At 36.2% G+C, this 14,892-nt stretch overlaps 1 protein-coding gene across 1 annotated transcript in view; it reads right to left on the bottom strand.

Moving 5' to 3' along the window:
* The window catches only part of CORIN (corin, serine peptidase), a 141,499-nt gene that overhangs the window by 74,957 nt on the left and 51,650 nt on the right, over positions 1-14,892 (bottom strand). Inside the window, exon 4 of the mRNA XM_065633521.1 lies at positions 13,959-14,169. Coding sequence (XP_065489593.1) covers positions 13,959-14,169 — 211 coding nt within the window. The remainder of the gene's footprint in view (positions 1-13,958; positions 14,170-14,892) is intronic.

Here is a 14,892-nt window from a genome sequence, read left to right as displayed (position 1 = left end):
CAAAGCACCACACTGCAGCTATAGGCTTGACATACAGCCATCAGGTAATCGTAGTATGAGTTTGCTAATTTCTTCAGATGTAACTACAGCAAAGTTCAATGTTTACAAAAGTTTTTCAACATACTGATCATTCATTTCAATGGCAGTTCTACAAATAATATTAAAAGGCTATATTAAAATATAACTATGCACAGTTACATTTACACATAATAGTTTAAAAGTTTCTACAAATGCTAGGAGATGAAGTAAGTTTTTTCAGATTAATCTGCACATCATATTATTTACATCTATATGAAAAAATCACAAATATAAAAAGTTCACCTGGTTTGTTTAGCTTATGCAGTCTACCATTTGAATATTACAGTGCAGTATAAATGTTTAGACATACACATAGCACAATAATAATTTAGAAGTTACTAAGCTTCTAATACACAACTGCATAGCGATTAAAGAAGCCAAGCAGAATTTGCAGTCTCTAGAGAAGCTCTGACAAACCAGAAAGCATAGGATTATCCAGCAATTACTGCAATATTTGGCACAGTTTCAATGTTTAGTCATGTGTGCTCCGTAAATTAAATATTTCTGGATAAAGATCAAGTTTACTATTGACATATTGCTTAATCTACTGAAGGATGGAAAGATGATTGAAAATCTCCATCTTGATTAGTCTTATTTACAGCTACTTAGAGACCAATAATTTAATAATAAACTGTCATATCTATGGCAATCTTGCCATAATTTATTTGGAGCCAGTGGCCAGCACAGAAGCAGGTTATAACAAATGAGGGTGCAATTCTGCTCTTCAAGATATTCATAGAAAAAAAAAACTCATGGTGAAGATGGACTTTGATAAAAGAACAGATATGTGACATTTTTAACTTTGTGGTTGGTTTCCCCACACTTCAAAGTTATTTCAGTTATATTCAGTTATTTCAGTTGTATAGAAATATCAACATTAAGAATCATATAGCACCAAAAGAAATTAAAATGTTCTTTACAGCTATTAAAAAAGTATATTAAGGTTAAAGAGAATACACAGGGATTTTTAATTTGCCTAAGATACCTTCAGAGGAGTTATTTATCAAAAGAGTTTTACATCAAATATTCATTGAAGCAGATATATACAATACAGTACATGCTCCAAAACTATTACGTTACCTGATTTTAAAGCTTCCAAAGAGGCTACGCACTGCCTGAGAGCAGACAATCTGACTTCCTTGTCATGCCAATCACCTAGAGTCTACTTATATTAGGATTCAAATTGCCTGATTATGATCCTACCTCGATCTAGTCCTTATCACTCAAAGACATTTTATATTTTTAGATTAATTCTTTTCAGAAATGAGTCCTTCTGTAATATTGACTTCTGTTCTTTGCAATCATATTGCCATGCACAGGGCTCATGAGAAGACTCTGTAAGCCACTTAAGTGGTGGGTTTGAGTACTAGAAATTATCCAAGAAGTATGCTACAAGAAGCAGCAAGGAGAAGGAAGGCAACTATTTTCTTCTTGCCGCAGAATTCAATAGATTTTTAAAGAAACAATTGTTCAAGGTAGCTCAGGGGTCTGGCTCTTAGACTCAACAGCCACTGAGGGCATGGTTCTTGATATGTCTTTTCTGGAAGGAGCAGCAGCATATGCAGCTCTTGTTCCCAAATGTCTATATGTGTTTCTATGCTGCTTTCAGTTTTGCAGTAACAGCTGTTTGTGGGCCATATAGCAAGCTAGGTGAAGTTACTGATTCAGCTGAAATGTGACCAAAACAACAACAACAACAACAACAACAAAGTATTCTTTTTTCTCATCTGACAACTGAATTGGCCCCTTTCAAAGGGATACAGGCAAATCAGGAATAAGCTGTCAGGAGAGTGAGAGGTAGAAATTTTTAAAGCTGAAAAAAGCATTAAATAAAAACCAACTAATCATCCTGCAAGGACTCTCCATGCCACCTGGTAAATTCTATAATATATCTATTTTCTGTGGCATTTCTTTGTGCCCTCACATTAGTACCTGCACTGCTAAGAGCACTGCAACAGCCATGCCCTGTTGAGAAATTCATTATTGCAATTTTACAGATTAAAATGATAGAGGGTAAATGACCTGCAAAAGGTTATAAATGAAGTTGGTGTGCCAGAACTGAAAATACAGCATGTAGATCACTCTTAGAAAACACAACTGTTGACTGCACCTGTTGTGGCTAAAGGTCACATTTGCAGTTCAGTAGACAACCTGGCTGAAGGCAGACGCCGAAAATTTTCAGCTACTGCTGGTCCTCATTACTGTTCTTACCCCAACTCCATCCCTCCCTTCAGTTATTCCAGTATAACTCTTTCTGTGGCCACACGGTAAGTCATATTCAGGTATTGAGCCAAGTTATAAACAACTTTAGGTTATTTTGCCGGATTATTTTTTCAGCCAAATCTGTTTAAGGAAAAGTTTAAACTGGCATGGCTATCAGATGAAATATTAGTCATGCTACAGCCTTGCTATAGAGCACTGCAGGGTAATCCACTGTATCATTCATAGGCACACAGGCTAGGAATGATGATATTATAAATCTAAGGTCTGAGGCAGAATAAAGCAATGGGTAATAAAATTGTGAGAGACTGCTGAGGTGCGGAGAGGCGGACACAAATGGAGACAAACTGAAAAACCCAGCAAACACACAAAAATTATGGGGAGAAGAAAACTGAGATTATCCTTCGTATTTCTACAGTCCTGAAATCAAACAAGTTGAAGTGACAAGCTACCATATCAGCCATTGTTAGTTCTCACAAAATAATTTTAGATTTTTGTGGTTATTCCACTTGACAAAATTAAATTGAATCTATTTAGCAGCATTTAGGGAAGGAGCCTCAGCTCCATGCAACACTCTGTAGTACTGAATGCCAAACTAGCTGCACATGTATTTCTGATTTTCCACCTTGTTTTTAGCTCAAATGAATATGCTGTTTTCTTGAAACAGGTTCCTACGTATAAATACAAAGATGCATGTTTAACCTGTCAAAAGGACTACGTAGGACCCACAGTCTGAGAAACACATAACATCTTAAAAGAGAAAAAAGGCTTCAGAAGTGATCCTGGCAAAAGGCTTTCCCCCCGAAGTGGGAGACTGAAGAATGGCTCCACCTGTTTATACAACATTAAGGGCTACAGTCCACTGGCTGAACTGCTGGGAGATGCCCACTCATCTGCCCTGCAGAGATGGAGTATAAGGATTTAGAGCTCGTGCAGAAAGCTAGTTCATACACTCATGAGTATTTGATCTGCTGTCATGAGGTTGGCAGTTACAGATGAGCCGCAAGAGGAGTGCCCTTTTCAAGGGATTGAAAAAATGCTGGTTTGTACAATGAGAATGAAAAATATGGATACTGAATGGATTGCCTGCAGCATGGAAAAGCGTGTAATCTGTTTATAGGCTATGAGAACACAGAAATCTCAGAACCAAATAACTGGACTGGATTCTGTTCTGTGGGTCCATACAGATGCCTTATATTTTTTCCTCTAAAAATTCCAGGTCAAATTAATTATTCCTTAATATTTTCCATATCTGGTGGCAATGGAAAAGAGACAGCTAAAGATTTACACTTGAAAAAGTCTTAGAACAGATCACTGATATCCAAGAGTACCATAATTAACAAAGAGGTCACACAGAACTCTGAAGGCTGTTCAGACAGAGGAAAGAAATAGAAACTCCTGATTCCAGTGAAAGTGGAACTAGGAACAAATCTAAAGATACCATTAGATTAAAAAGACTCATCCATCCAGAAATGAATAAAGGAGGCAGCAGCTGCTGTTGAATTTCACATCTTCTACATCAACTGCTGTTGAATTTAACATCTCTTTCAGGCCTACTAAGGTTCTTCACGCAATGTGGTCAAACTCAGCTGATATCCATTAGGATGGACACAGTCTCTACAATGGATGGATACAGTCCCTACAATGCAGGTTAGAATTTTTGGTTAGTGCAATCATTTATTTTGTAGACAAAACCCAGATAAATTAATTTGACTAAAATAAGGAGTCACTTCTATCTGCAATAAGCAACAAACCTGAATTCAAAGTTCCGCTGTACCCCTTCAGTCACTTTCTGGACAAAATAGCACCATGTCACAGCTGAGCTGGCAGTAACTGTAACAATCATAAAACACCTTAGGTATACCCAGCACAGCAGAAGCACTTTCTCTGTTCTACCATACTTAGCAAAGTGCTTACATAAATTTTGCCATATAGCCTTGAAATTAGTACCAAAAAAAAGCTATCAAAATGATTTAATGTATTTTGTATTATGACCATAATCAGCTGAGAGGATCTGTCCTGACTAAAGCAGCCAGCCCTGCCAGATTTCTCTTACTGATTCCATCCCTTGTTTCAAACATGACAGCGAAAATGGGAGAGATGTAGTAAATCAATTAATCAGAGCTATGGTTCAGCCAGGAATCAGTTTAAACACATATTATTAAGAATATTGCTACAATCATAAGCTATTTTTACAATCTTCTACCATCTGCCAAAATTTCTCCTTAATGAAGTCAAATTTCTGAAAATTCTCACCCGACATTTATCATGGAAATGCTGAACACACTGTTGATTTACTTTACTCTATAGAAATGTCTCTCACAGAAGAGACAAACTTAACAAAGGTTAGTATGTCTCAGTAACTGAACTCTCATTACTTTTTAACTGCAGATGGTTTAAAAGTTATTTGTTAATAAGCTAGGCATGAAAAGAGGCTAAAAATGAGCTGAAAAGCATATGAATTCTTGGAGAATCCTTTAACCACTGTTCAATCCAAATACCTTTTGTTTATTAACTTCTGCACAAAACAGTGTACTCATATCTACTAGAGGAGTTTTGCTATAGTAAGATAAAGTGTTCCCTCATCTATACCTTTCTGGTTTTGAGTCCAGATGCACAGGTCTGACAGGAAACTATCAGCGTTAACACTCCTGCAATGTCTGTGAAAATGAAAAAATTTACTGAGAGCTCCTGTAATAAAATTATTACAATTTATTAAATGAAATAAATCTCATTTTGTAAAAACAAAGTGTGTTTTTCTAGCAGATATATTAAATTGCCAAACAAACACTAACAGAAAGCCATGTTCATTACATGATTTGTTGTAAACAATGATTTCAATTACTTCAATGATCAGTATTTATTTATAACTAATAATATATTGCATGTGTAGGAGGATGACCTGTGATCCCTAGTTAACATATCAACTTAGAAACCAGAAACCACAGCTTATAACAGATAATACACAATGCAAATCATTAGGTCAACAGGGCTGGAAGCAATCAATCAGTAAAATATGCATTCATAAAATAACCAGTCCTCCTGATTTTCTTTTCTTCCTCCTTCCCTTCTCTTAATTCCCGTGAGCAGCACTGTGAAGTATAATATGGTTCAAAACGGACATTCCTATGCCCAGATTGTTCTCAAAAATGTTTCTGTGCTTGATAACCTTTTAACTCTGGTCTATCCATAATTCCCCCAACACGCACACTTTGAAACAAGAATCTTTTGTGATTTGGAAAAGTTTTCAAGATCAGCACATTAGCTGAGCAGAGAGGGTTTAAAACAGTGTGCGAGTTTGATGGTGCCTGCTATGGCAAAAGCTGGCTTCACACCCACTAGAACACAGACATCGTTCTGGCCAATGCAGGACACCATTGCCTATATCTCTCTATTACTTTTCTAGCTTTTAATTTGAAATTAATTTCTTAAGCAATCCTTTCTGTGCATTGAATTTTACAAACTATACATACCAGCAGTTGTAAACAGCTTCTATTTGTGGGCAGGGAAAGGACAGTTGTCTCAATGGGGGAAAAACATTCCTCCACCCTCAGTTCTCTGTTCTGCTTTCCCTATATTTTGTCCTTGGTTTGTCCTTCCTGTACACTGCATCTGCCATCTACTAGCACATTTCTGTAAAAGAGTTTGGCATCAAAGACTTAATTTCATGGCCTTTTCTTTAAGGGCCTGTACCTATCACCAGTGCCACCCCCAGCTATTGGGAGGGTCAGTGACATGGAGAATCTTCCTTATGCCCATCCACACTAGCTGATCCATGACATTGATATAGAAGCTTTCAGAGAGACTATGGGTTTTTTTGAGACATGTAAGCCAAAATTCGGGGATTAACTTCTGTAGCATAAAACTATAAAACTTTATAAACAGAAGTTCTTCTAAAGTAAACATATTTTCTCTTCTACTTTCCGTATCTAGATTTCAACAGCCATGATAAAGAGCTTACCACTTATTAGAGTAACCTCCCTGCCAAATTTCAAGTTCCATTGCTTGAATACTTGGAGACTCTAGGAACTCTTGGTTATTACATGAATGTTTTTTATCTGCAACCCTATTTTTTTTCTGGTTTTGCCCAGGGCAGATATCAGGCATAAAAAATGTTTAATGGTGCCTTTTTTTTCCCCTCAAAATTATACACATCTGGAGAAATGGTCCTCTAAGAAAACAGGTTAATCAACTTTAAACATAGGTATTTTGGCCAACGCCATATTATCACCTATACTTTCCCTACCACTAATGTACTAAATGTTTCTCATAGCATGTTGAATATCTGCCATTAGCAAGTCTATCCTTAATGTTTTACTTCTGAAAGAACTAGACCGTGCAATTTCTATTATTATAACTATTGGTGAAATCATAGCTTTCAGAAGACAATATTGACTGGCACAAAGGGCACAGTGAAAGAAAAAGGTATTCATTTATTCTGCTGGTCTGGGCTTTCTCAAGTAACATATACCCTTGTGTTCCTCAGGTTTTTTGCTAAACTAACAGTTTAGCAATTTCCTTTGTAGAACACTTTAAATCAACAATGAAAGACACAAAAATAAATAACAGTGGCAGATAGAGCACACTATTTGTGTGCTTTATCACATTCTCTTCTTCTCTATTTTTTTTATTCACTTTTGACAGGATTTGACTACACACGTTTTTCACTAGCTGGATCTCCAAGGTCATGTGGTTCAAGTGACAATTATGCTTACATGAACCACAACTAGATTTAAAAAATGAAGGCTGGATTATGACACAGTTATGTATTCAAAGCCAGATTTTAAACCAGTGTGTTTTATTGTATATAACCAGTCTGTTAGATTCCCAAGGACTCAAAACCAAGACATGGCAAGATTTAAAACAAAACACATGATTTCAAACATTCTAGGTATAAAGCACTTCATCCACTGAACATCACCTCTGCTTTATTCATGATTAAAAAGTTGAAGTTTATAATCTTCTATTTCAAGCCTGATGAATAGAATAGATGGATCTTCTTGATAGAGAACCACTGCCAGAACTCCAACTGGAATAGCCTCTTTGAGTCATGTTAACTCGCTTCGTCTAATGAGGCACCAACAAAAAGAAAACACATTAAAAGGATGAAGCAACTCCTACAGGATGTGAAAATCCAGACTGTAAACTCCAGAAACAACCCGTAGCCAGTTTATAAGCATCTGACAGCAGCCTCCTCTCCCTGTGCTTGGGTCATGGCAAGAAATACCCTGGATAGAGTCATGAGAAGAACATAAAAATACAAGGCAGAGAAGGGTATGAGAAAATCCTCCCAACTTCTTCCTCAAAGGACTGATAACTGATTGTCACCAATGCTGTAGTTCAACTTTTTAAATCGAGTACCACCAATTCTAATGAAACCTTTGCAGACAGGATTACGGTAGGGAATTCTAAACATTCTTCCAGGAGGGTTTCTCAATACAGTTACTTCAAAAATTACTTTGAAACTGTAACTTCAAAAGTGTGTGAAATGTAAACATTTCTTAAAAGCTGCAGAACAGCAAAGTTGTCAGTGCGACTATAATTTCACACCTCCACACAGGTGCATCATAAAAAAAATAGCGCGGCAGCCACATCGCAGCCCACCTACCAGACTGCTTATCCAGAGTTCCTAGCAGCTGCTATTTTGTCTTGGTATATTTATCTGCTTTTGTTACCAAAATTAGGTAGATTAAAACAAGACTGAAACATGCCAGTGGAGGATTGCCTATTCAAACTCATACATATTCATACATCATTCATCAACAATTAAACCCATGATGAACTTTACATAATAAATATTGACTTAAATATATGCTTCCTGTTCCAAGTCTTAATATAAAATTTCTCATTAGCTATGTAAACAAGATCTATGTGACTCAGGCAACTTTTTCTCCTAAACAATCCAAAAGCCTCAATTAACTTAATAGTTTTTATGTAATGTCTTGTTATTTTAAAAAGTGTCAATGTGCACTGTGAGGAAAGAGAAACAAGTAAAAGTTAATTTCACTGTAACGAGGAGAACCAAAGAACATAGATAAGCTTAGAGTGCAGTTCACAAAAGCAAGAAGAGGGAAGTAGCCACATCACTGATCTCTTTCAAGTGTTACATGAAACATAACAGGCAGCAATCCCTTACTCTGTGAAGTTTGATTCTTTTCCATATTCTAAGAGGACTTGAAAGAAATTTTCTTCCTTTCCTTCCTTGTACCTGACCACAAATGTGTTTTAAACTGTTGTCAGCTTATAAAAAAAGATACCACACATATTTCTGGATTTGTTTTTTGGACCTAATGTTTCATCCCAGTTTATGCCCATAACAAAAATGAGACTTTTCATTCCTTTTTATAAATTACAGAAAACAGATGAAGATAACAAACAAGAAAAAAAAAGTGGATTTGCCACTAAGAGTCATAACAGAGCAGTTCTTCAAAGTATATTTGACTGCATACAAAGTATTCACAGCTTCTTACAGCCTTTTTCCTATTAACATAATTTTCACTAGTTAATTTCCCCACCCCCAACATACCAGGTAGCCCTATTCTGAGCTCTGGCTTTCTACAAGTCTTTATGTGGATACTGTTGTGTGTAGCATGGGTATCACAGCACAACAAAAATAATTGTTACATATAGACACTGACATGACAAACTCCTTTGTACGAAAGAGCCTGAAAATCAGAGAAAGCATTTTCCCTTCATTACCTGATTTTCTCTTTTAGAATGAGCCTGAGAGAAAAGAGAGAAGAGGGGGGGTGGGGAAAGGGCAAAAAGTCAAATTACTGCAGAGAGTTTTTTCCTCTTACATTCAGTAGGTATTAGATCAGAACTAAAGTGGATAAATTATAATGAGTGAAATTAATTTGCGGGTTTTAATCAAGAGGAAAAAATAATGTTGTACCTGAAGACACAGGATACAAGTGTTACAGGTTGTGTTTTCTGTTTTTCTGCATTTTTCCTGCTCAGTGTCAGCTTCCCCAGCTATTAATGTGGCAGTATTACTTTCTCTTCCTATCCTTTACTTGTTTTGTTCAACTGGGCCTCTTTCAGTGGCAGGAGGCTGCTCTTCAATGCATGTTTGTATATCATTCAGCATAAAAAGCCTCTCTGAGCCTTAACTGAAGACAAACTACTTCACAACTTTATTTTCAAAGGTGTCCAACATGAAAAAAAGCATAGTGAGTAAGCCGATACAGAAATGCAAGGTGCATTAGAGTTTTACCTTGAGAGCATTCTACCCTTTTTAATTTGCATTGTCCTAATACTATTTTCTAGGCAGAACTTTAGTTAAAGTTTGAACTCCAAAGATTTAAGACTCTGGGGATCTATCAATGCAAGGCAGTTCCTCAGCTTTCTGGAAAACACTACTACACAGAGGATTAGTGGCAGTACTCAAACTATTAGTTTCTGCATCAGAACACAGCATGACAGCAAAGAGGTATGAGAATCCACAACCTTCAAATTTATTTCCATCATAAATAGTCCAAAATAAGCCATGTACATAGGCCTTCAGGATCTCATATAGCTTGCCTATTTTACTGAGTCTTTTGACGAAACATGAGTATTCACAAAGTGCAAGAAATATTAGAAAGCATCTTCCAATTAGTTTGTTTGCACTATGCAGTTATAGGCTGACCCACTATGAACTTCTCTGTCAATTTTGAATCTTTAAATTTTACATTCATTTTAGCTTTAAAATACACCCTTTTTTCTTTCAAAAATCTGAAAACACTGCACACTAACTTTTTTCCAAATTTTTTTTTTGGTCTTCTTGAATACAATAGCTGAAGTCTGTAGGACTTGCAGAATCCAATGCAGGTGAGTTTCTATAAATAAGCATCCACTACATTGCAGCAACTGATCTTTGGGCTACTCTTAGTATCTCTCAATGGTAAAGAAAAAATCACTATCTTAAACCATTAATCATGACCAACAGCTCTAAGGACAGATCTTTCTTACAACAAATAAAAGTACTAGTGTTGCATTTGGTGGTAATAGTTTGCAGACTAATACTACTCAAAATGGCAAAGTTGTTACCTTAAATGTTTTAGAAGTCATTAGATAGTTAAGCACTAGTTAAGCATTAGTTTAGACTAGTTTAACACGTTCTTGCATCATTGGTGTTACTTTTCTGCTACTGGACTGTGTTAAGACACTTTTTTTTTACATCTGATTCTGAAGTCATATTGAAAAGATCTCATCCATTCACCCAAGGAGGAAGAAGTTTCATAACACCTTTAAAAATAAAGTCTCTTACTATCCAAACTACGAGCGAGTAATAAGCAAGCAAAAAGTCTTACTGCACTTCAACTTTCCATGTTCCATTCTCACACAGGTTTTAGTGTACTTTCAAACTTTAACTTTACTGGAAAGTAGTATTTTAAAGGCACTGTTACATATTTTCTTATAAGAGCAGGGCTAGCTGATTGTATATCCAGTTGCTGGATTTAAATACAGCTTTTAAAATTAGTATATTTTTACAACCACACATTATTTTCATTGCAGTAAGATACAGAAAAATTTTCAAGAACAACAGCATTTTAATAATATTCAGAAATCTCAGTACTTAACCACACTGTGTGTTATACAGACACCTGAAGATCCTCTCTGCCTAGAACCTTAATCTCCTTCAAGTGTTAATGAATAAAAGGTTTATAAACACATGAAAAATAAATGCGAAACAGATACAAGTTTAAATATCAGAGCAAAGCCATGTAATGACAGCACACTGGGTGCCAAAGATTAGTGTTTGTAACTCTCCTTTTTGTTGCTTCTTGTAACACATTGTTATGATTATTGCTCCCGTGGCTGCAGCTGCCAACACAGACTGTCTCAACAATACCTAAGAATAGACATCTGAGTATCACATGAGTTTAATTTCTTCTCTTTATTTGCCAAATTATGCTTTACATAAATTTGAGCCAATTGCACTCTAAAACAAAGAAGTATCAATAAATGAAAAACTATGATCAGAGATGCACTGGCAATTAGAATGAAACAGTTGTAATTGACTGGAGGAACTAGTGACAATGTCAGTAACAACTGCTCTCCATTCTAGTGTATTATTTGTGATACTGCATATTAAAAACAAAACCAAACAAAAACAACAACAAAAAACACCACCACTACAACCAAACATAGTCCAAAAAAAGGGCTGCAGCATATGGAGATACCCCCATTCATTATCATCAGAGTCTTTCCACAATGGCTCTTCTGCTTCTCCTTAAGTATGTTTCTAGTTCCCAGATTCCCCTATTCAAGAGAGCTAGAACAGGAACAGGCCTGTCTCTTCTTTTTTCATATCCGGATTCAATACATACAAAGTAACTTCCCTTTATTATACCAAGAATTTTTCATACCAACAAAGAACTTTCTCCAGGTGTCACTCAGAGGAGTTATTGGGGAGAGAGTGGGGAAGGGAAAGTGTTGAATAACTACTCTGGGCAGATACGATGCTTCTTAAAATCATTATTCATGGCTTTGAAATACATTCCTTTGCCTGCAATAAGTGGGTGCTACAAGAAAAACAGTAATCACAAAAATCACTCCGTTGCCTACAGAAGAAAGTATTCTCTTTAAAGAAGCAAGCAGAAGTTAAACTAGGACAAGTCAGGTTTAGCAAACTAGATTTAACAAACCAGCACTTTGTCAATCCAGCCTTATGGTTCTTCCTGAGGTTTCCACTCAGCCTACATTTTCAGTGTCACCCATGACACACTCTGGAGACATGACTACTTCAAGTGAAGTCAGATTGTAACATTAACCTGCATCATTTACAGTCGCACCATGGACTTTCTTCCCAATCAGCCTGCAGGGGCAAGAGCAGTCTCCACAGAAAAGATTTTAAAATAAGAATAGAAGGAGGCATTGTTACCTCCAGGACATAGAAATCCAGTTCCAGCTTTGACATTAAAACTAATGGAAGACGGTTGCTGTTGTGGATTAAAAAACAAACAAACAAACAAACACCACCAGCAAAACCACCCACCACAAAACCACCAAAAACACACACAAAGAAAAAACCCTGACTCTTGAATCTCAAAGTGTTTTGGTTGCCACTCAAAACCAGAGCAAAAACTTGCATGTTCCAAACGAGGTTAACTTCTATTCTTTCTAAACTAGCTAGGCAGCTGTAATAATGTAAGCCCTGCAAGAAAGATGTTTTCAGGAAAGAAATGGAAAAGGAAAGGTAAAAATCTTATCCTTTCAAGACTCCTATTTATTTGATTGATTAATGAGCTTTGCACTTTTGACACACACCACTCACTCTCAAAAGGTTTGAGAAAGTCAAATTCCAAACAAGCCAGAATCAGCATAGCAACAGAGAAATGGCCTCTTCTGTTGTTGAATGTTTAAATGTATCAATTGATTACCTGAACCCACTTTTCTTATTTTGTTCTACGATATCTAGAGACCATAGGTAGCTTAAGATTGTACGTTACCAGATTCTTTAACTGGAACAATTCTAATACAGAATTGGAGTGGGGGGGGCTATAATTAATCATGCACTGAATTAAACAGGGTTAACCTAAAATAGTTTTTGGTAGTCTAACAAAGATACACACACACGTGTATTTGGATTAAACAGCTCAGCCAGTTTAATATTCAGTCTTGTTCCACCATTACCCATGCTAACTTACCTCCACTCTAATCCTATCCATATAATCATCTGTACACTTTTTTTCTGGATTAATTTTCTGACAGTTTAGTGAGCTTAACTGGCCAATCCAGGAATCACTCTGCTGCAATGGAAATGGCAGGCATATATGGCCTGGAGTGGGACTGTAACTTTTAATGGCAACTATATTTTAGACCAGCTTATCTCATCTCATATAAATTTTTTCATAAGCATTCTGTCACTTCTAAACTGCACAGTTTTGGGCTTCTTGCTTCTTGTTAATTGAATCACTTATTCAACTGCCATATTCTCTTCCACTGAATTTTGCAGTGGAGAAATTGGAAATAAGGAGAAATGAAAACAAGGAGAAAGAAATCTACACTCTCTCTTCCTCCTCCAAAAACATCAGAAATTATGTACGTATTAAAAAAAAAATCCTTTTTGTGCCATATTTTGATTTTAGCACTGTTAAACTCACTGATTCTTTTTCAAATCAAACTCAATGAAAAAAGTACATGTGCATGACACTAATGCTGTGTAATTATGTAAATGCAGAAATCAAGACATGCTTCTTAAGCTTGCAAAACAGTTTACATCCTGCTAATCTAATACCATAAAACATATTTAAAATATTAACTTTTCTGGAGGAAATTACTAAAAAAAAAATTGAAGTTTAATTTAACTAGCAGCCACCACACTTTATGCCAATACTATAAATATCCAATGCATTTATGTCATTACAAAGCATTCCATTTCAGCACATCCAGATTGGAGAAATGAGGTACAAGAATTCTGGAAGGACTTTTTTAAAAAAAAAAACAACTGACTGCCCTAGTACCACAGTTTTATTCCATACAGTGGCAATAATTTTTCTAAGAGAACTCCATTGCAGTAGGCTTATCATGGCAGAAATGTTGTGAATAGCTTTGACAGACAGGACTTTTGCAATGAGAATGTCATAGGCTTAGTTTGGATCTTTGCCTGTCTGATTAGACAGCAAGTATTTTACCACAATTGGCTCTAGCCACTGATTTTTATTCCCAAATACCTGTCATCACCGTCACTGATGCATTCAGGAAGAGCAAGACTACAGCCAAACAGCATGATGTGTTGATAGCAGCTGAGACGATTGAGATAACTGAAGAACTTCAGGAACTTTTCCATTTCAATACTTTTGACAATGGAAAGAACTGAAGTTACAGTGGTGTAGTTATATGGCAGCATTTGGCACTGGCTGTTGGTGATATTTATGCAGGCACCTGTGAAATCAAAACAGTACATTTAGAACAAAACTATCACCATTTAATAGTTGATTCAAAGCATATATTGCATTGACTAGTCAGTACATATAATATATAAGAAATACCTGTACCTCACAGATGACAGTACATCATAATACTGTCAAAAAATAAGTATCTAAGAAAAAAGGAATCTGGAGAAGCTTGGTAGCTTAGTTTCTAAACCCAAACACTTCCACAATCCTCTGACTCTCTATGAAACTGGACTAGAAATAATACGAAACAAAAGTCTTTCTGACACAGGTTAGATGAATGTACCATAAGAACTGTTTGGATACAGCCAGATTTGGCTGAAACTAAGAATGGAAGTCATATAAAAAAATTAAAACTAATGGGTTCTGACGCAGCTCTGGTTTTGGTGTTTCTATAAAGTTTCTGGTTTTGCTACTATTCTGCTTTGCAGCTGGCTTTCCTGACAAAATCATCAACTTGCTTACCCATTTTTTCCAATGTGATGGTTTTACCTGCACAGTCTTTCTTCTCTAATCCTACCAACATAGAATTATCTGATTTTTCAGGTTGAACACCTATCTGTCCTAAACTGTTGTCCCACTCTCAACCTACCAGAGCAACTTTTCTCTGCTTATGCCCTGCCACATGCAGTACACTCTCTCAGATACTGTTAACTTACTACATGAAGTTCTTACAAGTGAGTTTCACAAGCTATACACCAAATTCAGAACT

Source organism: Caloenas nicobarica, chromosome 4 (assembly GCF_036013445.1).
Source record: "Caloenas nicobarica isolate bCalNic1 chromosome 4, bCalNic1.hap1, whole genome shotgun sequence".
NCBI lineage: Eukaryota > Metazoa > Chordata > Aves > Columbiformes > Columbidae > Caloenas > Caloenas nicobarica.
This window is presented reverse-complemented; position numbering and strand designations above follow the sequence as displayed.